This window comes from Mobula birostris, chromosome 7, assembly GCF_030028105.1.
Source record: "Mobula birostris isolate sMobBir1 chromosome 7, sMobBir1.hap1, whole genome shotgun sequence".
In the NCBI taxonomy this organism is placed as follows: Eukaryota; Metazoa; Chordata; class Chondrichthyes; order Myliobatiformes; family Myliobatidae; genus Mobula; species Mobula birostris.
The window spans coordinates 75,299,624-75,326,753 of NC_092376.1; the positions used below are offsets into that span (position 1 = coordinate 75,299,624).

Genomic DNA, 27,130 nt, shown 5'->3' on the forward strand with positions numbered 1-27,130 from the left:
ATTTGTGATGTTCTTCTCATGTTTGTGTTTGATTCCCGCTCCTCTTCCAACGGGCTCTGTCTTCCCGGACTTGCATTTCTAGCACAGGCTACCATGCAATGTTGTTTAGCATAAAGCAATCCATCATTATTCTGAAAACTGTGGCTGGTTCATGTTAAAAAAAATCTCCAAATCCATCAAAACATCACAAGCACCTCCTCTGCTGACAATGGCTTTCTCAATGAAATTCCTCACTATTTGTCATTCGGCTTCAGTTGTACTGTTCTTGGGTCTTATTGGTTCAGTTCCTAAAGTACATTAATAGTCATATTCCAAAGGTGTTTTTTTTAGAGTTCAATGGTATGTCTGCATGGGTATGCAAAGAAGTTAAGGAAGGTGAATGGCCAAAAGAAGTCTGACACAAACCTTGTAGAACAAACCTGCAGAATTATCTTCCTGTGGTTGTATATTAATGGAATAGAAAACTTTCTAGTGATGACACGCTATGTGATTTGGGTGTGCCTTGATAGACCACAATACATGGTAAATAACACTCTTCATCTGAAAGAAGTCGACCAAACATGCAAACAATACCACTAGTGATGTTTATTGAACTGGCTGTTCACTATGTAAATGCTTTATATTGCAGGCACAGTGGGTTGATAATCAAAGAAAGTAAGTTGAAGGAGATTGGATGAGATGCCAATCAAGCAGAAGTATTTTCCTGCATGGTTTCAGCTACTTCAGTGCTGTAGAGAATCTATCATCATACTCCTGAAAAATACCTTATAGATAGTTGGGGTGTCAGAACACCCTGCCTCTGACCAATGTATTAATGTGGCTGGTCAATGGTGACCCCAGGATAAAGATGGAGGGGACTTTGTGCTGATAATAATAGTGAATGTCAAAACTAGGCAGTTAGACTCTAATTGGAGTTGGTTATTGTCTAACACTTGCATGGCACAAAGGATACTTTCTTTCATCTCCAGTCTGGGCAATAATTAATAAAATAGCTGAAGACAGTTGGGGCTCTTCAGCAGGAATGTCTAGAGGGCTGGATAATGGACATCCCACAATATTCAGGAAATGCTGCTTCTACTGAGGCTTCTTCAAACTACTGTGGGCAGAACGTCTCCTATGGATAGGAGAAGGGTAGCTTGTCCCATTCCTGAGTTCTTTTCTGTTGTTCAGCAAAGCCTTCAGACAAACACAAGCCATGATGGAGAGAGCTAGCAAGTGTAGATAACATCGGAACTTCTTGACCTCCAATGCTGCCCAGATTGAGTTGGCAAACTATCCTTGCAACCACTGCTCTAGTTTCCTTTCATGTCTCCAGGTTGTGGGGTTGATGGTGTAAGTGGTCAGTGGTGAGCAATAGTATTTGGGGAGAATTGATGAGAATGATGAGACCGAGATTTCAAAAGAAGCGAGTGGGAGCTGTCGGGACATTCTGCACAACACACTTCCTTTGGAGATTGTGTATAATTAGTCACTTGGTAAGGGCCAATAAAAGGAGGTTAGGTTTAAGTAGAGCAGCCATTGTATGAAGTGGGCCTGTGTTAAAGTGGGGAGATCAGGCATTGTTACATAGAGGTTTTATTGCACAGTTAGATCAGAGGGGATGCCAGACAGGATAGTGGAATGCTCCTCTTGCGGGAAGTAGGAAGGCAGGGAGACCTCCAGTGTTCCTGATGAATATTCCTGCAAGGTGTGCGTCCAGCTGCAGCTTTTCACAGACCATGTTAAGGATTTAGAGCTGGAGCTGGATGAACTTCAGATCATTTGGGAGGCTGAGGGGCTGATTGACAGGACATACAGTGAGGTAGTTACACCTAAGGTGCAGAACACAGGTGACTGGGTGTCTGTCGGGAGGGAGAAAGGGGACAGCAGACAGTGCCCAGTACCCCTGTGGCCATTCCCCTCAAAAACAGGTATACCACTTTGGATACTGTTAGGAGGGATGACCTAGCAGAGAAAAGCCACTGTGGTCAGGTCTCTGTTGGTTAGATGGTAAGAGGGAAGAAGAGGTGAGCTATAGTGATGGGGATTTATTGGTTAGGCGAAAAGACAGGAGAGCCTGTGGACAAGAACAAGATTACCAGATTGAATGTTCCCTCCTGGGTCCCAGAGTCAGGGACATCTCAGATTAAGTCTACAGCATTCTCAAGTGAGTGTGTAAGCAGCCAGAGTTATCCATATCGATACCAATAGAATGGGTAGGAATTGTGACAAGGACATGGATCGGTATGTGGAATGATGACATTGCAGACATTAGTGAGACTTGGTTTCAGGAGGCCAGGACTGGGAACTCAATGTTCTAGGTGTAATGACCTGGTTAAGATTTTTACTGCTATGTTGTAGATATTTCATTTTAGCGGTTTAATAAGAGCAGTCTGCTCTGTTTTCAGCCTTTTTAGGCTTGAGAAGAGATAGGGGTTTGTTGTTTAACTTAGGAATGCGGTGTCAGCTAATCAGGATGGCAGAATTGGGAGAAGATTCTAGAGAACGCTGGGTGGAGAGGTTTTTGTAATGAACACTGGTGTAGGTCGGGGTCTTTTTAGCGGAAGCTGGGAGATGACAGGAGGGAAAATGGCTGAGGATGCCGTCCCTGTTGCACATGGTGCTTTGTGTAGATGAATGGCTTCAAGGAGGAAGAACCAATACTCCCATGGAAGAGCCCGTTTGATCGAGATGAATTTTGAGTGACATTCAGAAGGTTGTGTGTGCTTTCATGCAGACTGAGGGTTCAGCACGTGAATTAGACAACTTCAAGATGAGCTCCAACTTATGTGCACATTTGACTGTTTAATAATGATGGCCCTTTTGTTTTTCTTTCTTTCTTTTCTTTAAGAACTGTCTTAAATATACTTTCTTTATAATTGTATGCAGTGTACATTCTGTTATAGATTAAGCGGGTTTGTACAGCCAATCTTAGAACGAAGTTTTTGGGCATACCCTCCAGGAGGAAGGAGAGAAGTTGTTTGTCAACATTTTCAGGTTGGAGAAACTGCTGCACTGTTTGTGCCACAAAAGGGGCATTCAGTTGTTCAAGAGAAATTTCTTGAGGATGGAGCAAGTTGTGAAGGGTATTTTGTCACATGACATGATTGCCCTACATATTTGAATGATCCACAAGGAATGACCCTCCTCCATCTTTTACCGAGTTACTCAGAGAAGTTGGAGAGGAGGAAAATGTGATGGAGAAGTGGGAGGCCTCCATCAGCAGGTCAAAGTCCTTGGCAGTAGCCTCTGTTGCTAAAGCAACCCTTGATGCCATACACGCGGAGGTATTGCAAGATGCCATGAAAGATCTGAAGGCCAAGATATTTTGGATGATATCAGTTGGTGCTGTCACCAAGCTTGACAAGGCCGATAGGAAACTGGACCCACTGGTGGGATGTACCAAGGCAAAGGCTGCTACTGAGTGGGATCCCCTTGACAGGGGTGTGACCGGTATTTTCTGATACAACTGTGGAGAAGATGGACATTTCAAGTGGGAGTGTGAAGGACAGGAAAATCTTCGGGAATAAATCAGCGGGTAACCAAACAGAGAAGAAGAGGTAAAACTATGGTGGTCTCGAAGAGTCAGGGGTCCCTCAAATAGGTGGAACAGTGTGTTGCATCTATCCCCAAAGTGAGATATGACACAGTCATTCACAAATGGATTGGAGGAGCTGACATCATGAAATTCCTTTGGAAACTGTGTGTTGATGATGGGTTGATAGATTTCAAAGTCATGAGGACATGTCTTTTTTTGGTGGGGTTGAGTGTATCGCCCTGGTATGCTGTAGGTATTCAACAGTAAAAATTTTAGCAGTTCTATAAGAGCAGTCTGTTCTGCTTTCAGCCTGTTTGGGTTTGAGCTGAGATAAGGGACTTTATTGTTCAACTCAGGGTGGTGGAATTCGGAGAAGGTTCTGGAGAACGCAGGGCGAAGGGGTTTTTGTGAGGAATACTGGTGTGGGTCAAGGTCTTTTTGATGGGAGCTGGGAGAAGACAGGAGGAAGATGGCTGAGGATGGTGTCCCTTTGTTTTTTTTCTTTAATAACTGATTGGTTAACATTCTTAAAATACTTCCTATATAATTATATGCAGTGTATGGTCTGTTATTCCTTACTTTTGGATGATTGTATGGCAGCAGTAAGTTATACAGCATTCACATAAATCGGGGTGAGACATCTCAACCTCACAGATTTGGCGGGGCCCAAACCATATCTCCCTAGATATACCAAGTCTGAGAAAGGTGGTTTTCCACAGCTGAGTCCTGTGGCTGTTGGTGAGGGGTTAACAAGCCGTATCTCCAGAGATGCCCAGCAAAAAGGGGGTTTCACAGGGTTGCACTGTTTTAGATGTAATAAAGCAGGAGAGATTAAAGGGCGAGAGGTGGCATTACTAGTCAGGGAACATGTCACAGCAGACTGGAGAGCTAATCTAGTGAGGCTATATGGGTGGAACTGAGGAATAGTAAGGGAATAAACATATTTATATTGTAGACCACCCAACCATCTGTGGGATTTAGAGGAACAAATTTGTAGAGAGATCACAGACGGCAAGAAACATAAGGCTACCATAATAAGTGATCTTAATTTTCTACATATTGACTGAGACTCCTTTACTTCAAAAGGGCTGGATGGGATAGAGTTGTGCTCAGGAAAGTTTCCTTAATCAGTACATGGAAGTCCCAACTAGAGAGAGTTCAATACTAAGTTCTCTTATTAGGAAATGAGACAAGGCACGTGACAGCAGTTTGTGTAGGGAAACATGTTGCATCTAGTGATCAAAATACCATTAGTTTCAAGATAATTATGGAGAAAGATAGGTCTGGTCCTTGGTTGAGATTCTAAATTGGAGGAAGACCCATACTTATTTATACATTCATTCATTCCTTCTTTTTTTCATTCTTTATTGATTGATTGATTGATTGAGATGCCACATGGAATAGGCCCTTCTGGACCTTTGAACTGGTCCATCCAATTTAATCCTAACCTAATCATGGGACAATTTACAATAACCAATTAACCTACCCACCGTTACATCTTTGGAGTGTGGGAGGAAACAGAAGCCCTCAGAGGAAACCCACACACTCACAGATTCTATAATGATCAATAAACCAATTCTTTGGAATCAAATGACTTTGCCTGGTGTCTCAAGACTTGGTGTATCTGCACCCACGCCACCCGCTTGCCCCTGGCACTCTTTCTCCATTACCTGTTCCACCCTCGTCATTTTGAACATCCTTTGCTCCTGCCAGATTTACAAACTTGCTCCCCACTCCACATTGACAAATACAGTATTGTGCAAAAGTCTTAGGCACCCTAGCTAAACAGTATGTATGTGTACAAGACTTCTGCATAGTATTGTACCTACAGGAAAGATGATAATAAGATTGAAAGAATGCAGAGAAAATTTACAAGGATGTTGCCAGGAGTTATAGGGAAATGTTGAACAATAAAACTTTATTTCCTAGTGTGTAGAAGAATGAGGGGAGATTTGATAGAAGTATACAAAATTATTAGGGGTATAGATAGGGCAAATGCAAGCAGGCTGGGTGGGAATAGAACTAGAGGTCATGGGTTAAGGGTGAAAAGTAAAATGCTTGAGGGAACATGAAGGGAACTTCTTCACTGTGAGGGTGGTGAGATTGTGGAACAAGCTGTCAGCGGAAGTGGTGGATGTGGGTTCAATTTCAAGACTTAAGAGAAATTTGGATAGGTACGTAGATGGGAGGGGTATGGAGGGCAATTGTCCAGGTGCAGGTTGATGGGACTAGGTAGATTAATGGTTCAGCATGACTAGATGAGCTGAAGGGCCTGTTTATGAGCTGTAGTGTTCTATGATGCTAATGAAATAATTGTGTAAAAAATTATTTCTGCCACTTCGATTGCAGTTTTGATATCAACAGCCAAGGAATCTGTTGAATATATTAAAAGTGTTTGGGACCCATTGCAAATTTAAAGGACCGAACATTTGCTCAGTTTCACTTAGTGATTCTCAAGAAACACCATTTAGTCAATTGTCCTCAAAGAAGTCTTACAATGAAAACAGAAAAGTCTGGAAATACTAGGGAGGTTAGGGTGCTCCTCAAGGAAAAGAAACCAAGTCAACATTTCAGGCTAAAGACCATTTGTCAGAACTCAAGAATCATCAGAATTTCAGAAATCTAACAATATGGAAAAACGAATTCCTGTCCTTCATATTTCCTTTTGTCCTACATCCAAGCAAATCATTCTTAACCCTTGCATACCGTTCATATTCTATACCTTCACAGTATGGTCTGTGTCAATCTTAACCTGGCCCAAGATCCCTCATAACAAGTGCCTATACCAAATTTTGAACCACAGATCTATTTAGAATGTATAAATAGCCTATCTGACATTAATAAATGGGTGATTAATCCTTAATTAATGTTTCAGAGATCTAAAATCCATTTCAATAGATACGGGTCAAATTTGACCCGGAACAGCCTCAAAGTACAAAAATTTGTAGCACCTGTACAAAAGTATAACATTTTTAAATATTTTAATTTTTGTACATTTTGGGTCACTTTAGGAAAAGTCTTCAAATTTCAGCTAAAAAATGGCATTTAGGGTGTTTTTATGCTGTCAAATGTCAAAACGGGTCAAATTTGACCCGAATAGTATGCAAGGATTAACTTCTTTTAACATCTTCTTTCAGCATTGGTTGAATACCTTTTTCTTTATCCAATCTGAACCTAAAAGTGGGCTGCTTCATCACCCGCCTATGGCAGTGAACTCCAAGTCCTCACCACTCTCTGTGTACTATCCGTAGTGTATTTAATATTTCAGTAATATTTGAGTAATATTGTTTCATGTAATAATTCATTACGGGTTGTATGTAAAAGTAAGAAAATGGTGTACATCATCACATCACCACATCGTATGTACTTTTCTTGCTTAAAGTAAAATACAAAACTAAGACCCATTCTTCTGGGCTCCCGTTTTTTCCTTGCAATTAGTTTTTTGTTTTGGAGTTACAAAACATAGCAGTGGCGATGATGAAGTTTTAAACAAACCCGAAACAACTACCTACCTGTTGAAGCACAGTGAGATGTTTGAGTTAAAAAAGAGTGCAGCATGCTTTTTTTCATATTAATGTTCTTTGCAAAAGGAAAGAAGATTGAGTTTAATTAAAAATGCAGAAAACAGTAGAATTCACAGGTTCATAAATGGTGAGTACTGGGTGATAATAATTATAAAAAAAGAGAGCAGAAATGGCTGGCTGCATCAGAAAGATTGAAGTGTTTAATTACACAACAGATAACTGACTTCTGTATACTGAGTGAATTGAGCTGTATTAAAAGGCAAATGGAATAGCCAATGAGAAACAAGTGCCAGTTTTGCTGAGTGCATTGGGTTTAAAAGCATACAGTCTGCATAAAAGTTTGACTGCTCCAACCAAACCAGCTGAAATGAGCTTTTCAGATACAGGCGTCCCCCACTTTTCGAACGTTTGCTTTACGAAACCGCACTGTTACGAAAGACCTAAATTAGTACCCTGTTTTCACTGTTACGAATAAAATTCAGCGTGCAATAAAAGGCAGCACGCACCCTGAGCAGCCGCTCTCCCCCGGATTCGGAACTGCTTTTCTTTAACACGTGTCTGTGAGCAGCCGTTTGCAAGATGAGTTCTATGGTATCGGAAAAGCCTGAAAGAGCTCATAAGGGTGTAACACTTACGGTAAAACTAGACATAATTAAGCGTTTTGATCGTGGTGAACGAAGTAAGGACAAAGTGAGTTTGGCTTGTGGAAGCTGACGAACATGATGTTGAAGAGGTTTTGGCATTCCATCACCAAGAACTGACAGATGAAGAGCTGATGCAATTGGAAGAAAAAAGGAAAACAATCGAAACTGAATGAGTAATGATAAAGTATGACTTTAATTTTGAAAGGGTACATCAGTTTAGGAGATATTTGCAGGATGGTTTGAGTCCTTACAAAGAACTGTGTGATAGAAAAATGCTTGAGGCTCAGCAGTCAAGCAAGCCTTCCACATCAGTCACAGCAGATGACGAACCTCGACCTTCGACATCGAGGTGGGCAGAGATAGAAGAAGATGAGCTGCCTGCTCTAATGGAAACAGATGACGAGATGACACCTCAGTGTCCCACCACCCTAACCCCCAGGCCACGGACAGATACCAATTCGCGGAGAATGCGACGGTAGCCGCGGAGCACGCAGGAATGCAGCGGTAGCCAGGAGGTACACAGCACATCTTTAAGAAAAAAGCCAATATAAACAAGCTAATTAATTAGGTGCGGCCCGACACGTAATTGTCGGCCCAGATCAGAGACGACGCAATCGGAAATCGGCACTGATCTGGGCTGACAATTACGTATCGGGCTGCACCTAATTAATTAGCTTTGTTTACTTCGGCTTTTTTCTTAAAGATGTGCTGTGTACCTCCCTGCTACCGTTGCATTCCTGGATGCTCTGCAGCAATGTATCACTCAGCGGCCTGGAGGTTGGGGGCCACTGCACCATCCCAACCTGTGATGACTCAGTCTAACACACCATCATTCATGTGCTCGGCAAGCTGTCTTCCCGATTCTGGTAAGTGATACTACACTGTACATACATTATTTCCACTTTATACAGGCTGTGTATTTTTACGTGTTATTTGGTATGATTTGGCAGCTTCATAGCTTAAAGGTTACTGGAGAGAGTATTCTTGCCAACAGCGCTTGCATGAGATTTTCTGCCGACGGTGCTTGTGTGAGATTTTCGCTACGGAGAACAGTTCAGTAATGATTGTGGAAAAGTATTTCTACTTTACATAGGCTGTGTATTTAGCATATCATTCCTGCTTTTACTATATGTTACTGTTATTTTAGGTTTTATGTGTTATTTGGCATGATTTGTAGGTTATTTTTGGGTCTGTGAACGCTCACAAAATTTTCCCATATAAATAAATGGTAATTGCGTCTTCGCTTTATGACATTTCAGCTTACGAACCAATTCATAGGAACGCTCTACTTTCGGATGGCGGGGAAAACCTGTACTGTGACAGTAATTCAGGAACATTTAGCACCAAAACCATTGTTGATTGCAGAATGCTTTAGGTTTCATAAATGGAATCAAGAGCAAGGGGAGTCTATTTCAGCGTACATGGCTGACTTGAAGAAGTTGTTTGAGCATTGTCAGTTTTGTAATGGGTGTAATGATATACTGAGAGATTGTTTTGTTCAGTTTATGGAAACTTGTAAGAAAGCATTCAAAAATGGCCCTTAAGCTGGAGGAACTCAGCAGACCAGGTAGCATCTATGGAAATGAATAAAGAGTCGATGTCTTGGGTTGAGATCCTTCTTCGGGTCGGGAAGTGAAGGGGGAAGACAGCAAAATAAAAAGGTGGGGGCAAGGAATGAGTATAGCTAGAAGGTGATTTGAGAAGCCAGGTGGGTAGGAAAAATAAAGAGCTTAAGAGGAAGGAATCTGATAGGAGAGTGGACCATAGGAGAAAGTGAAGGAGGAGGGGCCCCAGAGTGGTAAGAGATAAGAAGCCAGGGTGGGGAACAGAAGAAGAGGGGAAGGGGACGGAATTATTTTTTTTACCAGAAGGAGACATTAATATTCATGCCATCAAGTGGAATATAAGGTGTTGCTCCTCCACCATGAGGGTGGCCTCATTTTGGAACAAGAGAAGACCATGACCAACATGTCAGAATAGGAATGGGAATTGGAATTAAAATGTTTGGCCACCAGAAGTTCCATTTTTGGCGGACGGAGCAGTTGTGCTTGACAAAGCGGTCCCCTAATTTACGACGGGCCTCACCACATCAAGAGCACCGGACACAATAGATGATTCCAGCAGATTCGCTGGTGAAGTGTTGCCGCACTTCAAAAGACTGCTTGAGGCCCTGAATGGAGGTGAGAGAGGAGGTGAATAGGCAGGTATAGCACTTTGGATGCTTTCAGGGATAAATGCCAAGAGGGAGATTAGTGGGGAGGGATGAATGGATAAGGGAATCATGGAGGAAGCGATCCCTGTGTAAAATGGAGGGGGAAGGGGTTAGGTAAAGATATGTTTAGTGGTAGGATACTTTTGGAGATGGCACAAGTTGTGAATGGTGTGTTGGATGCAGAGTCTCATGGTGTGCTAGGTAAGGACAAAAGGAACTCTTTCATGGTTAAGGTCTTAGAAAGATGGGATGGGCATGGATGTTCATGAAATGGAGGAGAGCATCAATAGTGGCAGCACAACTTACATTTAAAAGAGCAGTTGAAATACTGTTTCAGTGGAAACAGCAGACAAAGATGCAATTAAATTGCAGTCAGGAATGAAAGTGAGTGTGAACAAGATAGCAATATCTGAACAGAAATTAGCCTGTCTGAACAAATCATGTTACAGTTGTGGCAGGGGCTCACACACACCAGACCAATGCGGGTTTAAAGGTGAAACCTGAAGAAAATGCAACAAAGTAGGACACATACAAAGAAAAAGTTGGGCAGATTAAAATAAGTGGACTGCCCAGGGAAGAGAAAAAGATAACAAGTCAAGTTGCGTTTTCAAAAAAAGCACTAATCTGTACGCTGTTGACAAAGAAATTCATAATGATGAGAATGACACTGGATTAGGTAGCCTTAAGGTTTAAAATGTGAAAACTAACAATAGACAAACAATTTGGCTTATACCAGAAGAGAATTAACTATAATGGAATTGGACACTTGCTTGGATGTTTCAGTTATTTCACAGAATGAATTTGAACAGTATCCAAAAATACTGAAATGAAGCCTGCAGATATCCAGCTAAGAACTTATACTGGAGAAAATTCAACTCCTGTGGGAACGACATTCGTAACAGTGAAATACAACAACCAACAAGCCACTCTGGGCTTGTATGTGGTAAAACAGATGAACCATCTTTGTAGGGACATGATTGGCTGAGACAACTACAACTTTATTGTAGGTCTACCCTCCACTTGCATGCCACATCCTCTGCAGTAGAATCAACTGATAGCAAATTAAGAAAGATACTGGTTGATGCCACAGCAGTGTTCAAGGATGGGATTGGAAATCTCAAACATATCAAGAGTAAAAGAGTGTTAAATGAAAATGCCACACCCAAGTTTTGCAAAGCCCTTCTGGTTCCTTATACCATCTATGATAAAGTAGCCAGTGAGCTAGATCTCATGGAAGCTGAAGGAATTCTTTCCAAGGTTGAGTGGAGTTCATGGGCAAAGCCAGTGGTCCCTGTGGTCCCAATGGGACTGTCAGGATCTGTGGTGATTTTAAGGTCAACATCAACTCAATGCTGAGCTGAAAGTAGATTAACACCCTGTGCCCTGGATAGAGGATATTTTTGCAAATCTTTCTGGATGAAAGCACTCCAGCACACCGCCACTTTGGTGATGATGTCTGTTATCTGTCAAGTAGGGGACCGTGCACAATCCTGATTTGATGGAGACAGACGTGAGTGCACAATGGAACATCTGGAAAACTTCTGAAATGCCCGCTCCGCTGCTGCTGCTACTGTGTGGTAACCGGAATCTCCAGAGCTGAAAGCCTCGAAATCCTCGGCTTTGCATGTTTCAGTGGCCGGGGAGAGGTCGAAGGCGCTCGGCAGTGAATGGTGCTTGGAGGCTGTATTGAAGAGGCTGTTCAGAAGCTCAAAGTTTTTGGATAGATGGACTCAGTGTCGGCTGCTTCCAAGGTATCGGCAAGTTGACGGTGCCTGGAGGTTTATGGCAGGGAGTTTCTCCCTTTTGCCGCCTGCTATCGGGGACTCGGGAGTCGATCGACTCGGGACTTTGAGACTTTTTTTTACTGTGCCCATGGTTTGTTCTTTATCAAATTATGGTATTGCTTTGCACTGCTGTAACTATATGTTATAATTATGTGGTTCTGAAAGTATTAGTCTTTGGGTTTGTCCTGTTTTCTGTGGTATCACTCTGGAGAAACATTGTATCATTTCTTAATGCATGTATGCATTTCTAAATGACAATAAAAGAGGACTGAGTGTTCTCATAATCTAGTCTAAGGTTGACTTGGCTGAGGCCTACCTACTGATGAAGATGGAGGAAGAATCCAAAGTGTTCCTTACCATAAACACTCACACAGGGCTTTATCACTATAATAGGGTTATTTTTGGAGTAGCATCTGCACCTGCAACTTGGCACAAAGCAGTGGGCCAGGTGCTGTAAGGCTGCCCAGGCACTCAGTATTACCTGGTTGACATTACTGCTACCAGTAAGGATCAAAATTTCCAAAATCTCAAGACAGTGTTGAAAAGATTAGGAAATTATGGGCTCAGAGCATGGTGTAACAAGTGTGAATTCTTTAAAGCAAACATCACTTACTTGGTCACACCATCGAGGCACAAGGATTACACAGGTGTGCTGAGAAATTTCAAGCAGTGGTGGATGCCCTATGACCAAAAGACATGTCACAGTTGCGGTCCATTTTAGGATTTGTTAATTAGTATAAAATGTCCATGTCCAACCTGGCTACGGCGATCCAGCCCTTGAATTCGTAGATTAGGAAGAAATGGCAATGATAGCACACTCTGAGGTGGCTTTCAAAAAGGTAAAGGCATTTGCATCACGTTCCCTGACCATTGCAGAGAAAAATTATGCAGAGATTGACAAAGAGGCCTTGAGTCTGGTTTGGGGTGTAAAATGTTTCAGCCAGTACCTGTATGGAAGAGAGTTTACCCTCATTACCGATCATCAACTACTGGTATCCGTTTTCACAGAAGTGTGCTCCATTAACAACGGCAGCACAAATGCAGAGATGGGCTCTGTTTCTTGGAGGACACAATAATAAAATTATATTCAAGAGGACAACTAATCACAGAAATGCTGATGGATTGTCCTTTTCACCCCTGGAAAAGGAAATAACCGAAAAATTTACAAAAGAGGACACGTTTCCGGACATACTCTCTCCAATGCAAACTGAAAGTCTACCTATTACAGCAGAGATGATCCAAAGGGAAATCAGAAAAGACCCCACAATGTCTCAGGTCTACATGGCCACTCAAAATGGCTGGAATATACAGCAGGAATCACAGTTCCCCTATTTTTACCATACTGGGAGGAAGCTACCCTTGACAGGGTTTGCTTATGTGGGGTCTGAGAGTTGTTGCACTATTCAAGCTGAGAGCTAAATTGTTGAAAGAGCTACATGCCAGTCATCTAGTTATGGACGCAATGACAGCATTGCCTCGAAGATTTATCTAGTAGCTTGGGATAGAACAGCTGATTGAGCAACCACCATTCACTGTTTGGAATGTTAACATGTCCAGAAAATTCCAAGAGCAGTGCCTCTGCATTTCTGGGAATAGCCCACATTGCCCTGGCAGAGGATTCATGTTGGTTTTGCTGGACCATTTATGGGCACCAATTTCTTAGTCATAGTGGATGTAGCCACAAAGTGGCCAGAAGTGTTCCCAATGGCCTTCACTAACAGCCTCACACACTGTTGATGTGTTGAGAAGCCTCTTCTCAAGGACTGGTGCTCCAGAACACTTAGTCAGTGACAATGGACCACAGTTTGTTGTGGAACTGTTTCAGTAATTCCTGAAAATGAATTGACAAATGCATATTACATCTGCACCGTACCACCCAGTTACAAATGGCTTGGTGGAAAGATTTGTTCAGAGTTTAAAGAACTACTGCAAGCAATGTCAGCAGAACACACTACTCTGACATTGAATCAGAAGTTCACAAATTTTCTTCTTGCACATCACAATTCAGCACACTCCACTGCCAACAACTCACCAGCTATGCTGTTCCTGGGTTGTCCCTTGCATTCACACTTGGATCTCTTCAAACCTAGTCTCAGAAGGTGTAGGCAAAACAAATAGCTGAGACAAATTCAAGGCTCTTCAAAAAGGAAGTTTGACATTTCACTCCTGAACAAACAGTCCCAGTGAGGGACTACAGAGACAATCAAAAGCGGGTGCTCAGAAAGACGAAGTACAGAACGAGACCACTCTCCTACAGAGTGGAAATTATGTCTGATATCTCTGGAGACAACACAGTTAAGGAGAGAAGAATCAATTGTTAGAGAAGAAAGCTGGCCAGAGCTGTCAGAACCACTTCCTGGAGTCCCAAAATCAAATCCTACAATCACCATGGAGAAGGCCCCAGAACCTGAGGTTCTTTCACAACCACCAGTCTCACCTGTCAAACAGAATGATCCCTCTTGTGACTCCATTGTCAGGAAATCCCACAAGAGTAAGGAATCCTCCACAGGAATTAAATTTTTAGGACAATTGCAATTTTACAATGCTGTGGATATCTATGCATATAATAGCTGTACTATAGAATAAACTAGATATATAGCATATGTGTAAAAGTTGAGATGCATTCTATATTGAGTCAGAGTTTATAGCTATGCAGGAAGGAGTGTTGTATATTTAATATTTCCGTAATATTTCAGTGAGATTGTAAATATATCATTTGATTAAGTATTCTTGTCCATTTAAATAATTCATTACAGGTTATACTACATGTAAAAGTACATAAAAGGCATATGCCATCACGCCATCGTGTCATGCGTATGCACCTTGCTTAAAGTAAAAATGAAGTTAGACACATTATCTGTTGGCTCCCTTGTATTTCTTTCAATTGCTTTCATGTTTTGGAGTTACAATACATAACACTAACCTACTCTCATGTTCTAAATCTTAAACATTTGAACTATGACCTTCAAACACAACCTCATGGCTACAAGCAAAGGTCTGACTCTATTCAACTTTCCAAATCTTTTAATGGTCCATTTCATTAATCCTCTTCCATGACTCACCTTCAGATTTATATTTTCTCATCCCAGTGAATTATCTAACATCAAATTCCAGAACATTGAACAAAGCAATGTGGAGCACTTCTTGTGGATTTAATCTTTCCCCTTCACCAGTTCCTCATTCATCTGACAAAACCTATCTGCTAGCTCAAACCTCCTACTGCCCTACGATGGTTCCAGACACCTGAGATCCCTCTCCCTGGATGTATAAGACAAAATGGGTCTGTCTTCCTTATAACAAAGGAGGCTAAGAAGTGCGATAGACTTGTTTTAGATATGAAGAGTTTAAATAGAGGGAGTAAACGGAGCTTATTGCCACAGTGCTTGTGTTTTGACATTTTGAATGTATTTTGATTAGGGTGGTGGGAACAGATTCTATAGTTGCTTTTAGAAGTGGATTGGATATCCGTTTGAAGGAGAAGAAGTGTGAGAGAAGAACAGTGGAATATGACCAATTAGACTGCTCTTTTAAAGAAGCTCAGATTTGATGATCTCATTGCCCCTGTTCACTCCCTTCCATCTATTATAAGATATGATTTTTTTCAATAGGTACATTTAACGGCAGAGAAATGTATACAAAATACATCCTGAAATTCTTTTTCTTATCCAATTTTCTTTTTCAATTATCCTTTGTAGATATTCTGGTCTTTAAGTATTAACATTGTCTCCTGCTGTGCTGTATATGAAATATTCTGTTGCAGTGTTTGTGGTCTAATATCCAGTTCATTGACATGACCAGTGAACAGACACACTCTAAGTCCTGAACTCCATGGAGCACTGCCCACTTCCAACTGTTCAGCGAAGCTCTTATCCTCTCATTTACTTTGTTATCCTGTGCTAACTTTCTTACACTCTTTTATAACTAATTTTTCTTAAAAACATCCTCAATGCCCATCAGTACAAGAAGATAGGCTATGTGCTTCAAACGGTACTAAATTTCTTAAGCAAATTTATACTGTATCTGAATTTTCAGTCCTGGGTATGACTCTAAACTGCAACCGGTGATGAGGCTCTGATTGGGGGCTTTCAGAGCTTTGAGGAAAGTGGAGTTTCCCCTTAGTCATTCATTGCTCCCAGGGCCACTCTGACCTGGAATGGTAGCACCTGCAAGGGTTCCTGCTCAGGATACGAGCGAAGGCCAATGGCAGATCCGGCAGGTTCAGTAACTGAATTTATGATGGAGAAGGTGGATGAGCTAGGACCTCAAATGTCAACGGCTATAGTACAGGCGGATGAACATTTGGGAAGAGTAATTTTTTGAGTAATTTCTTTAGCTTACCCAACAATAGGCAATAGCAAACCACCGTTGCTAAATACTAGGTTTCCTAGAATCTATTTGCTAAGAAAACCATAGGCAAACTCACAAAATGTATCACACAACAACAGCGTCAAGAGGATCTTCAAGACAATTCTGAAGATGCTTCGCTCGGTAGGGTTGATTCTGGGCAGCAGGGGATCCCCGACCGTCATCAAGCTACTGCTCATAAAATTCAAGTAACACAAAAGAAAACTATTGCCACTTGGATTGTAAGAATCCTATATCAAGCAGGAAGATTGGACAATGTGATAAATGAAATGGAAAGACTAAAACTTAACATCATGGGAATTAGCAAAGTTCTTTGGATAGGTGCTGGAACATGTCAGAATAGAAATAAAACACTAATTTATTCATGTGGAACATCCCATACTAATGGAGTAGGAATTCTTATGGATGAAAACATGGCAAAAAGTGTTTTAGGACATTGGGCAATATCAGAAAGAGTGTTCCTTGTTAGATTCAGAGGACAACCATTTGATTTAGCAATTATACAGGTATATGCGCCAACAACAGATGGAACAAATGAGGATATAGATAAATTCTATGAAGAGCTTGAACAAGCAAAGAATGGATGCAAATCTCAAGATATTGTTATGCTAAAGTAGGACAAGGTGCTGATGGAAATACCACAGGAAAACTTGGACTAGGGGAAAGAAATGGAAGAGGTGAGAAATGGGTAGAATGGTGCAAGATGAATAATCAGGTCGTTATGAATACCTGTACCTACTTTAAAAACTATCCAAGACACTTGTGGACGTGGAAAAGTCCAGGCGATAACACTAAAAATCAAATTGACTTTATTACTATAAACCAAAGATTTAGAAACTCAGTGATTTAACGCAAAACATATCCAGGTGCAGACTGTAATATTGACCATAACCAAGTAGTATGTCATGTATAAGTAAAACTTAAAAAACTAAAGAAGCAAAAACCTGAACAAACCCTTGACTACTCGCAATTAATTAAAGAAGAAAACTTAAGACAAAAATTTACAATTGAAGTAAGGAATAGATTTCAAAGTCTAGAAATAGAATCTATTGAAGAATGAAGTTTAACTCTCTTAAGGATGCCTTGGTAGAATCAGCAAAGTCAGTGATTCCTAAAAAAGAAAAAAGCACAAAGAATAAATGGATGACAGATGAAATCAAAACTCTAATGGAAGAAAGCAAATCCTATAGAATATAAGTCCTTAGATAAAAAGTTAAGAGTTTATGTCAAAAAGCCAAAGAAGAATGGTTAAACCAGGAATGTGAGCAAATAGAAAGAATCCCTGTTACTGATCCAAAAAGGTTACATCAACAAATCAAGAATATCACTGGTAAAAAGCTCCTCTGTTCTTCAGGTGGATGTTTGAAAGCAAAGGACGGTACCATTATCATGGAAAAAGATGAGTTTATGAACAGATGGACTAAGTATATTCAGGAATTGTTTGAAGACGATCGAGGCGAAAAACCAGAAATTAAGAAAAACATTGAAGGTCCAAGTATTTTAAAATCTGAAGTTCATAATTCAATAAATAAGATGAAGAAAGGAAAGGCAGCAGGTCCTGATGAATTAGTAATAGAACAAATTATTGCCCTTGAAGATTATGGAATTGAAAAACTTAACGATTTAATCAATGACATTTATGAGACTGGAATAATACCAGAAGAGATGAAAAAATCATTATTTATCACTCTTCATAAGAAACCTGGAGCAATAGAATGTGAATTACATAGGACCATAAGTTTAATGAGTCATATTACCAAGATACTTCTAAGAATTTTGATGACAACAGCTAAAAGCAAGATACAAGCTGAAATAGGTAAAGAACAATATAGTTTTGTGAAAGACAAAGGTACAAGAAATGCAATATTGATTTTAAGGATACTATCAGAACAAGCTATTCAAGTGCAAAAAGATTCGTTTGTTTTGTTTTATCAGCTACACAAAAGCATTTGATAAAGTGAAGCACAATAAGTTATTTGAAATATTACAGGAAATTCTAGATCCAGATTCAAAAGACTGCCACTTAATCAGGAATCTGTACTGGGAACAAACTGCCGCTGTAAGAATAGATGGAGAAGTGAGTCAGTTTATGAAAATCAAGAGAGGCGTTAGACAAGAGTGTGCTTTCTCCTCTGATTTATTTAATGTGTACAGTGAAACAATATTACAAAAATAAGAGACATCTTGGGCATCAAAGTTGGCGGTGCAAACATCAATAATTTCGGATATGCAGATGACACTGTTAATTGCAAGTATGGAGGAAAAACTACAAAACTTAATTGATATAGTTGTTGAAGAAAGTGCAAAAATGGGTCTATATATCAATTGCAAAAAGACAGAATGTATGGTGATATCCAAAAAGAAGGAGAATCCTATCTGCAGGCTGAGAATAAATGGGGAAGACATAAAACAAGTACAGAACTTTTGCTACTTAGGAAGCTGGGTGACATCAGATGGCAGGTGCGACATGGACATTAAAAGAAGAATAGGGATGGCAAAAGGCACCTGTACGAGAATGAAGAGTATACTGACCAATACTAAACTAGGCATGACAACCCGCCTCAGAATACTGAAATTTTATGTTTATCCAGTTATGTTATATGGCTCAGAATGTTGGATAATATCTAGCAACATGAGGAAACGAATTGAAGCAGCAGAGATGTGGTTTTTGAGGAGGATGCAAAGAATATCATGGATGAAATGACTATCTAACAAGGATGTCATGAACAAAGCAAACACAAAAAGAGAAAGAATGTATGAGATCACGAAAAGGCAATGTAACTTCATTGGACATGTGATTAGGAAAGGGGAGTTAGAATGCACGGTAATTATGGGAAAGATTGAAGGGAATAAAGCAAGAGGAAGACAAAGACAAATGATGATGGAGACAGCAGCCAGAGAACTGGAAATGAATACCAATGAATTGATCCACTTGACCCGAAACAGAAGTGTGTGGGCCATGGCAGTCAAAGCTCAAACTGGGCATAACACCTGATGCTGATGATCTGAATTTTATCCTCGTAGAGACACAGAACTTTAAATACTCCATGCAATCTAGAATAAAAGCAAGTCTGTTAATTGTATAATAAAAGAATTAAAAATGTGAGGCTATATTTTAGAAATGTAAAGGATTTGTAAAGTATTGTAAGTTAATAAAGCCTTAACCTGAAATGGTAGCATAATCCACTCTGATAGTTTAAAGCCAGCAGATGATATCTGAAACGCAAGAGCTAAAAGTTTGAAATGAATGTCAACAACTGTCAGTTTGAAAATCTTTCCCTGTCCCTGCTTACCTTCTCAAATCTCCTGTACATGTGAAGTAACAATTTGTTGTAGTTTTTTCCATTATGGTATTGCTCACAATATGATCTTCTCTAAAGTGGAGAGACCAAATGCAGATTTGGCGTTGGGTTTGCAGAACACCTCTCTCCAATCTCAAACCTGATTCCAAGCTGTCAAATGCAAATACTTACCACTTCATGCTCTGGCTTTCCAAACTCAATGCAATTCAATAATTTCAAATAAATAACATGCTAATGATTTTATTCCAGGAATCAAGAATTGTCTCACCCATTTTTTTTGTAATTTTAGATAATTGCTCTGCGTTTCCAATGAATTTCTTTATTAGCATGCACTATTGCCATATCTATCATTCTATCACAGATGTTCCTTTCCAATTCCTCTCTCAGCATATCAAAGTGCCCCTCTCTGAGATAAGAACAGAAAATACAAGGGATTCTTGGCACATTGAGCTGCCTTGATGCAGAAACAGTGTTAACATTTCAGGTCAAAGATACTTAATCAGAACTAGAAAAGTAAGAACACAAGCGTACTATAGAGAAGGGAAGAATAGAGGGAACAGAAAATATGTCCTGTTAGGGTGTAGATCAAGGCTATGCAGATGAGGCATTTTTTTCAGAACCATCTAGGAGAGGTAAATGAATGCTAGTTAATCATTGCATCTCTTCTTGAGGAAGTGTTGTTAGAAGAGAGAAATAAAATCATGTTTGAAATATGACATGCAGAACACAGAAATGACTGCCATTTGAAATAAAATAGAATGCTGGAAATATTCAGTGGATGAGGCAGCATTTATAAATAAAGAAAAAAATAGCTATAATTGGTTAGTTCTGACACAGACAGTCAAGGCCGGTTATTTAAAATTTCCTCTTTGTTCATGTTTCTCTGCTTTCATCTCTACATCTGTATCTTTCATTTCCACATTCTTTCTCTATATATGCTTCTGGTTTTGTCCTCCTATATATATATATACACACACACACACACACACACACACACACACACACACACACACACATATATATATATATATATCTGTTTCTATACATTTCGTATACCTCTTCAGTTCAAAGCATTCACTCCTCTTGGAAGTTTTCATGTTTTATTGTTTTAAAACATTGAAATTAATTTAGATCATGTTGTAGAGATTTGTTTTCACTTTGACATCAAAGAGACTTTTTCTGTTGATCAGTGTCAAAAAAGCCGAATTAAATCCACTGTGATTCAATGTTGTATAACAATAAAGCATGAACACTTCAGAGAGAGTGAATACTTTTATAGGCACTGTATAATTCCTCTCACAACATTTCTCTCTGTTTCCATATACCTCTCCCAATCTATATATCTCTCTGCCTCTATTTATATCTCTTCCAACTCTGCTTAGCTCCACTTCCATTCTTCGTTGCCTTTATAAACCTCACTGCCTGTATATGCTTCACCTCTATACATCTCCACCTCTACATACCTTCCTTTTAAAAGCTCCTTGAAACCTAGTTGGTGCTTATAAATGTATTCATCACCCTTAATATTCTTTATGTTGCTTGATAGCAAATTGGGTTGAATAATACTCCTGTGTTGTGCCAGAGGATACATAAAGGATTGCATGAAGAATGCCGTTGATGGAGTGGTCATTAATATTAGTTGGGACCATGCAAGTTTCTACAACATCCAATTATTTTTATCCCATTTGAACAGTCACTTTTATTTACACAGTGTTCAAAGAGCCTGGATAACTCTGAAGCAAGGAAGAATAAGCTTAAAACCATTTCTATAAGCAGCCGGTGGTGAATAACTTAAAAAAACATACACTTTACAACTGCCTGGAGTTTGCTTCTAAAATAATGGTGTAGCCAATGAGACTCACTGCTACTACAAAGTAAATTGTTCAGAAACTTTTCTTTTTTCAGTTATGTCAGGTTAAACACAGAAACTGGGAAGATGATTTTCATTTTGCCTTGTTCCAGATGGACTTGCGCTGCACAATACCAGGATCTGTTGACAGACTTGCCCGTTTGCCATCTTATATTTTCTCTCTCTCTCTCTCTAGTTTACTCTCTCTCTATTTCTCTCTCTCTTTCTCTCTCTCTCTCTTTCTATAGTTTTCTCTCTCTCTCTCTCTAGTTTACTCTCTATTTCTCTCTCTTTCTCACTCTCTCTCTAACTCTATCTATCTTTTAAGAATTCTTGATTTTGACTGAATTAATTATTCTGATTGATACTTTCTGATTTAGTCTCTGTGCACCAGTAAAGAATTATTCTTTAATTTGACTGGTTACATTGAAACCCTGCTGCCTGCTGTTTGCACAGATTCCAGATTCAATGTAAAACAAGTTGTGTTGTTTTGGTTATCTTAGTCTGCCATTAAGCTCCAGCCCAAAATACCACAGAAAGGCAGTGGATAAATGAAAGTGTAATAGGCAACTTCTGTGAACAAAATCCAACCCATTGTTTATAATGGCATGCACATAGTAAAATGCACATGAGAACTTTAGAACTAATTTGCCAGGATATGGTGACCCAGAGAGTCACAGTGACTTAGAATTTAAAAAAAAACACAATTTTATGCAGCAGGCAACAATTGCTTAAAATATTTGAGTTCATAAGAACAGTATTCAGCTAACATAGACTGCCAGCAGTAATCAAGGCTGAAGATGTGTATGCATCATAGAAAGAACAACAATAAGTTGGCCTTATTTTCTAATAAGTGTGGCATCTCATAAGGATAATTAGACCATATCTGCACAGGAAATACAAATTGTTTAACCACTTTATTATGTTATTTCTTTCTACGCAATACTTAAGTTTTAGGTGACAAAGTAGACACTTTGTAAATGTAATATTCAGTGTGAAGTTTTATATCCAGGAACTAGGTATGATAGTTTGAAGCCATGAAATATCCAGTAGGCCCTTGAATGACTTTGAGATGGACGTTATTGAAATTATACTGCTATTAATTATAATCCAAGTTGTTAATAGTCAACCACTAAATAAAAAGTTATTATTTGCTTTTATTTTCTTTCTCTCTGGTAGATAGTAGCTTCTTTATCTTGCAGATGATTTAATTGGCTTGCATTTCACTGTGTTGAAACTAGGAAGACGACAGATATTCTTCAAGGTTTGCGCTAGTGTTGTTCTCTGCTCAGGAACAGTGTGCAATCTCTCATTTTTCACTTGTGGAGTATTACTGGGCTTTAGCAAATGTGACACACAGCAGTAAGGCATAAGCTAATCGTTAATGATGATGGATTCAAAACAAAACTCTCCATCTCCAAATCCTTTTCATTTGATGTAAATGTTTTGTCCCTCTACCTCACAAAGTAAATAACATACTGATTTCCAAAATGCATCATTAGGAATGCAATTTCATTAAGTTTGAAAATTGTATCATAATTTGCACTGAAGATAGCTGGGCTGACTGAAGATAGCTGCTGGCACAGAAAATGGGAAGTGTTGACATACTTTATTTCTGGTGTAGAAAATCTTTAAAAAGCTTTAGATAGGGGTAGGAGTTACATTGCTTAAGTTGGGGATAAGAGACAGTCTTAAGATGAATGATCGTTTCCTTTTACTTGACACTAGCCCTACTTTACCTCACATCAAAGTATTTGCTGAGAGCGGTTTTCACAATGTGTCAACTGCTCAACAGGTCAAACACATTATTTTAATATTGTAACTGTATCATCTTCAAAATGGAGAAGAAAAAGATTGTAGTGTGCAGTATATTCTCTAAAGATTGGAACTTTGTCATTTAAACTTATGCTGTTACCTGGTACAGATTTGGCCCATTTAACAACAGCTACAAGCTGCCTTTCGCAAAGCATATTCAGGCTGGTTAGCAGATGGTTAGCTGATTCCGGCTGACTGTTATCATAGCCTGCATAAACAACTTCAGGTTCAATTATCTGTAAAATGGAAACGAGTGACGGTGTGAACTGGACTCCTCCAGCGGAATGTAATGTGATCTTTGGTAATGCGATGGCATTGACACTGGCAAGTGTCATTTCGGTCTGCAGAGAAGACTGGTTGTTGCCGATGTTCTTTAATTTACTGAATTTCCTTAGCTTTCGGGCTGAAAAACAAAAGAGAGTTTCCTGTTCAATGGCTGAACTTCAAACACAATATTTACAGACTTATACTGCACAAACCAATGTCTACATTTGCTGGATTTTGTTTGATCTCACTTTTCTTGGCTGCCTCGGTTTCCAGATTCAGCCTCCTTTGAACATACAAAATGTATAGCCTGTTGTCTCTTAAACATAATGGTAAATCATATTTTGTGCGAAGCTATATAAGAGAAATGAAATGTGATGCTGCCAGGCATCAGCTCTTTGACTCTGACGTGGCAAAAATTCATCTGAGACAATATGCTGAGATCAAAGGCATTATTATTTCAAGGAGTAAGATTTATGTAACGTTACTTAAGGAGAAAGAAAACAAGGAGGGAATTTTGCTTTCAATTTAAAACACGTTTCCTAACTAGGCAATGGTTAAAAAAGGAAATTTAAATATCTCTTACCTGTTAGGAGAAGTCCTTATTTTCATTTCAATTTTGCAGACCCTGATTCTGGGTCTCCCTTCTCTGCAGGGAGCCATTCTGATGATGTCAGCTATGGGAGTGGCAGTGACTGCCTTCCTAGAGAACACTGTATATCTGCATCCAGACCAGTCTTGATGCCAGTTGGGAAAGCTGAGCTGACCAAAGTCACTGGCAGCCGGGTAAACTGGTGCACCCAGTTGCTGATGACTTTTTCAGGCTTCGAATCTTTTTGAAAATTGCCTCAAATATTTCCTTGTTAGGAAAGCCTTTTTGAGGGTGATTTAATTTAAAAAATAACAAAAGGGGAATGCTGATGAGTGCAGGAATTGGGAAGGGGAAAATCAGCATGGTGCTATCAAGGAGGAAAGCTCTCTGATGCCTGGCAATATTATCTACCAATCTCATTGTACGTAACATATAGTCTGTGTAAACGCCAGTCATTTTGCGACTTCTATGTAAAGGCATTCACTTATGATACAGCACTGAGTTCTAAAGGTAGATTTTACAAATTCACACTTCAGGTGCAAAGTTCCACATTCCAAAAAGTTGATTTGGTAAATTCCAACCGGTGGTTGGGCAGCAATGTTTTGTTCCATTTTCGGTTTGAAAAAGCAAATATTTCATACCAAAATCATCTTATGTTCTGCGTTCATGGCAATTTTCACAATTAGTTGCTTAAAGTGTGCACCAGGAGCTTGGGCTCATTGGCCAGTGCAGGACGTATAAGAAAAAAAAGCATGCTTATAACTTCGCGCAGTGTTGATATTTAAGACAAAAGTAACTAAACCTACACTTAATTCACTCTTAGTTGCCACGAATGAAAAAATATGGAGTTCAGCAACTCTCATTTAGAATTATTTATTAATCCAGGGACAGTGTGGCCTGTCTTTTTCTTAAATACCAAAAAGTTGGCAAAATGCTTGCTTTGCAGTTATCGCACCGAACTTGGATTCAAGCACACAACATTCCTAAATGCAGAAAGTGAAGTGTGTTGTCATAAGTGGCAAAGACAAGTATCAGCCAATCGCGGTAGAACTGCTTTAAAGATATTTGCGCTTCTGAAGCAGTAAGGATAATTTGACCCTCAGCTTGCAAAATGCTTGCTGCACAGCACTTGCTATTGCCAGTTAAAAATAGTTAAATGCTTGTAGCTCCAAGCCAGTTTTAATGATGAGGGTCTGCAGTTGCTGGTAGACAGGAAGTGATGCAACCACATTTTTTTCATGGGGAAGCCAAGCCCTCCAACTTGTAAAGTAGGCACAAAGCATGGCAGTTTTTCAGCAATGTCTTCACGACTCAGAGGACGACCTGGCAGAAGGTCTGGAAGAAGGTGGACAAAGTTAAGGCATGAATATTGTTCTCAAGTAGGAGCACAAGACATATCTGCACAAGAAGGAAAGTTGTAGCTGTACAAAGTATATGCAAAACTGCTTCACTGACACAGATGTTAGCAAGAACATAGCAAGTAAAGTATTAGGGCAGAAAATAACAAGGTCATGCAAATTACATTAGTTCATGCTGGGAAAGTGACATGACTGGAGGAAAGATAGTTTCTGGGCAGCTTTATTGCTTCTCAATCCCTGGCGCTCCTTTGTTCAAAAAAAGGCTAACATGGGCTGAAGAAGCAACCATGTTGGAATCCAGATCAAATGGCTGCTTAGTGGTGGAGCTAGAAGGAAGGTCATGGACTGGTTAGTGGTGGGCACGATAATAAGCACAGCCCCTCTCATCAGGTTGATAGCTTTAGTTTTAGTTCTACTTGTGAGGTTGGTAATTTTTCTTGTCAGGACTTATTCAAAGATTGGTGAAAACAAACTACTTGTTCAATTTTCAAATTATTGACCTCAGTTTTGTTGTCATTTTGTGTCAGATGTGAAATGCAATATGAAACTGGTGAACAAGGTTATATAAGACCGAGAAAGTCACATATAGATGTTTATCCTAAATACCCACCACCTTCCACATCCTTCAACTCCAACTCCATCTCTGCCGAGGTCAATTTTTTCAGCTAAGACGGTAGCAGAAGTAATAAAGTTAACTTTTATCTCCTAACTATGTTGTAGAAGGGAAGAGGTGGGGTCAGAATTTCCACTCTAAGTTGCTTTCCAGAGAGTGCCTTTTGGAAATCATTTGTGTGCTACTAGATAAGGGCAAGTTTACACTTATTTCAAGCCCCCTTCACTTAGATATTCTGCTTTATTTACTATCAAAGTTCATACATGAAAGCCCATAAAGAACAAGTGAAACCTACCCCTGGGCAGTTCTAACAGAGATTAATTCCTATATTCTTCAGAGGACTCAGAGGACAACAAAAGGTATCTCATGTAAAATCATTTGGATATTTTGACATTTGCAGAGAGTAGTAAGGTAACTTTGGGTTTGTAATTGTTCCCAACATAATGACAGACGTTACCTGCTGACGAGTAACAAAAGATCCTAAAAAATGGAGTTATACCCAGCCTTGCTCCTTTCAGCTGTATATACAGTATCTACAGATAACAACTGTAGTTAGGAATAAAGCTTCACATGGGAGAACGACCACAATGGGTCTAGTCAAGGTCAGAATATGGGAAACAAACAAGATCATTCAGTAATGTCCTACTGAACGGCTCTAAAATAATTCTTCTGCTAAATCCTCCCAGCAAGACAAGTATCTTTGATTAGAATAGCATTTTAGGAAAGAGGTGTATTTTGATGGAATAACATGTCTGATTATCCACTAAAAGCGACAAAGAGAAGTCTTGGGAACTGGACTCACTCAAGGACATACTGGATGAGATGAAAAAATTGAAATTACAAACCAATACATTCCATTGAATCAAGTAGCCAATTGAGAAAAAATCAGCTTATTCTAAACTAATATAAAATGAGTATAATGTGTAACTAATGATTCAATGACTAAATGCACCACAGGGTTCCTGGTTCAATACCTGCTCTGTGCTGAATTGACATAAACAGTGACACAGGGATCATAATAGGTAGACATTGCAGAGCTGAAAAGTTTGCCTGAACAGTTTGGCATAGTCCAAGGTACAATTATTTTCTGGAAGGGGAAGAGTGAAAGGCAATCCAATGCCATTTGGATTTGCACTAATCCAGCTCTGTTCCCGTGCAAAACAAATTAAACTGGGACAGCAAGAGCTAAGGGGAGAATAATGTTACTGCACATCACAGGCATGACACAGCATTTAAAGCACAAACAATTCTTTTTGCCAGCTATAGAAATGTTGGATTGAAATTCATTGGT

General features: G+C 39.6%; 1 protein-coding gene across 1 annotated transcript in view; it reads right to left on the reverse strand.

Moving 5' to 3' along the window:
* LOC140200307 (progesterone receptor-like) overlaps positions 1 to 27,130 on the reverse strand; it is a 326,010-nt gene that overhangs the window by 88,942 nt on the left and 209,938 nt on the right. The window contains exon 4 of the mRNA XM_072263440.1: positions 23,113 to 23,415. Coding sequence (XP_072119541.1) covers positions 23,113 to 23,415 — 303 coding nt within the window. The remainder of the gene's footprint in view (positions 1 to 23,112; positions 23,416 to 27,130) is intronic.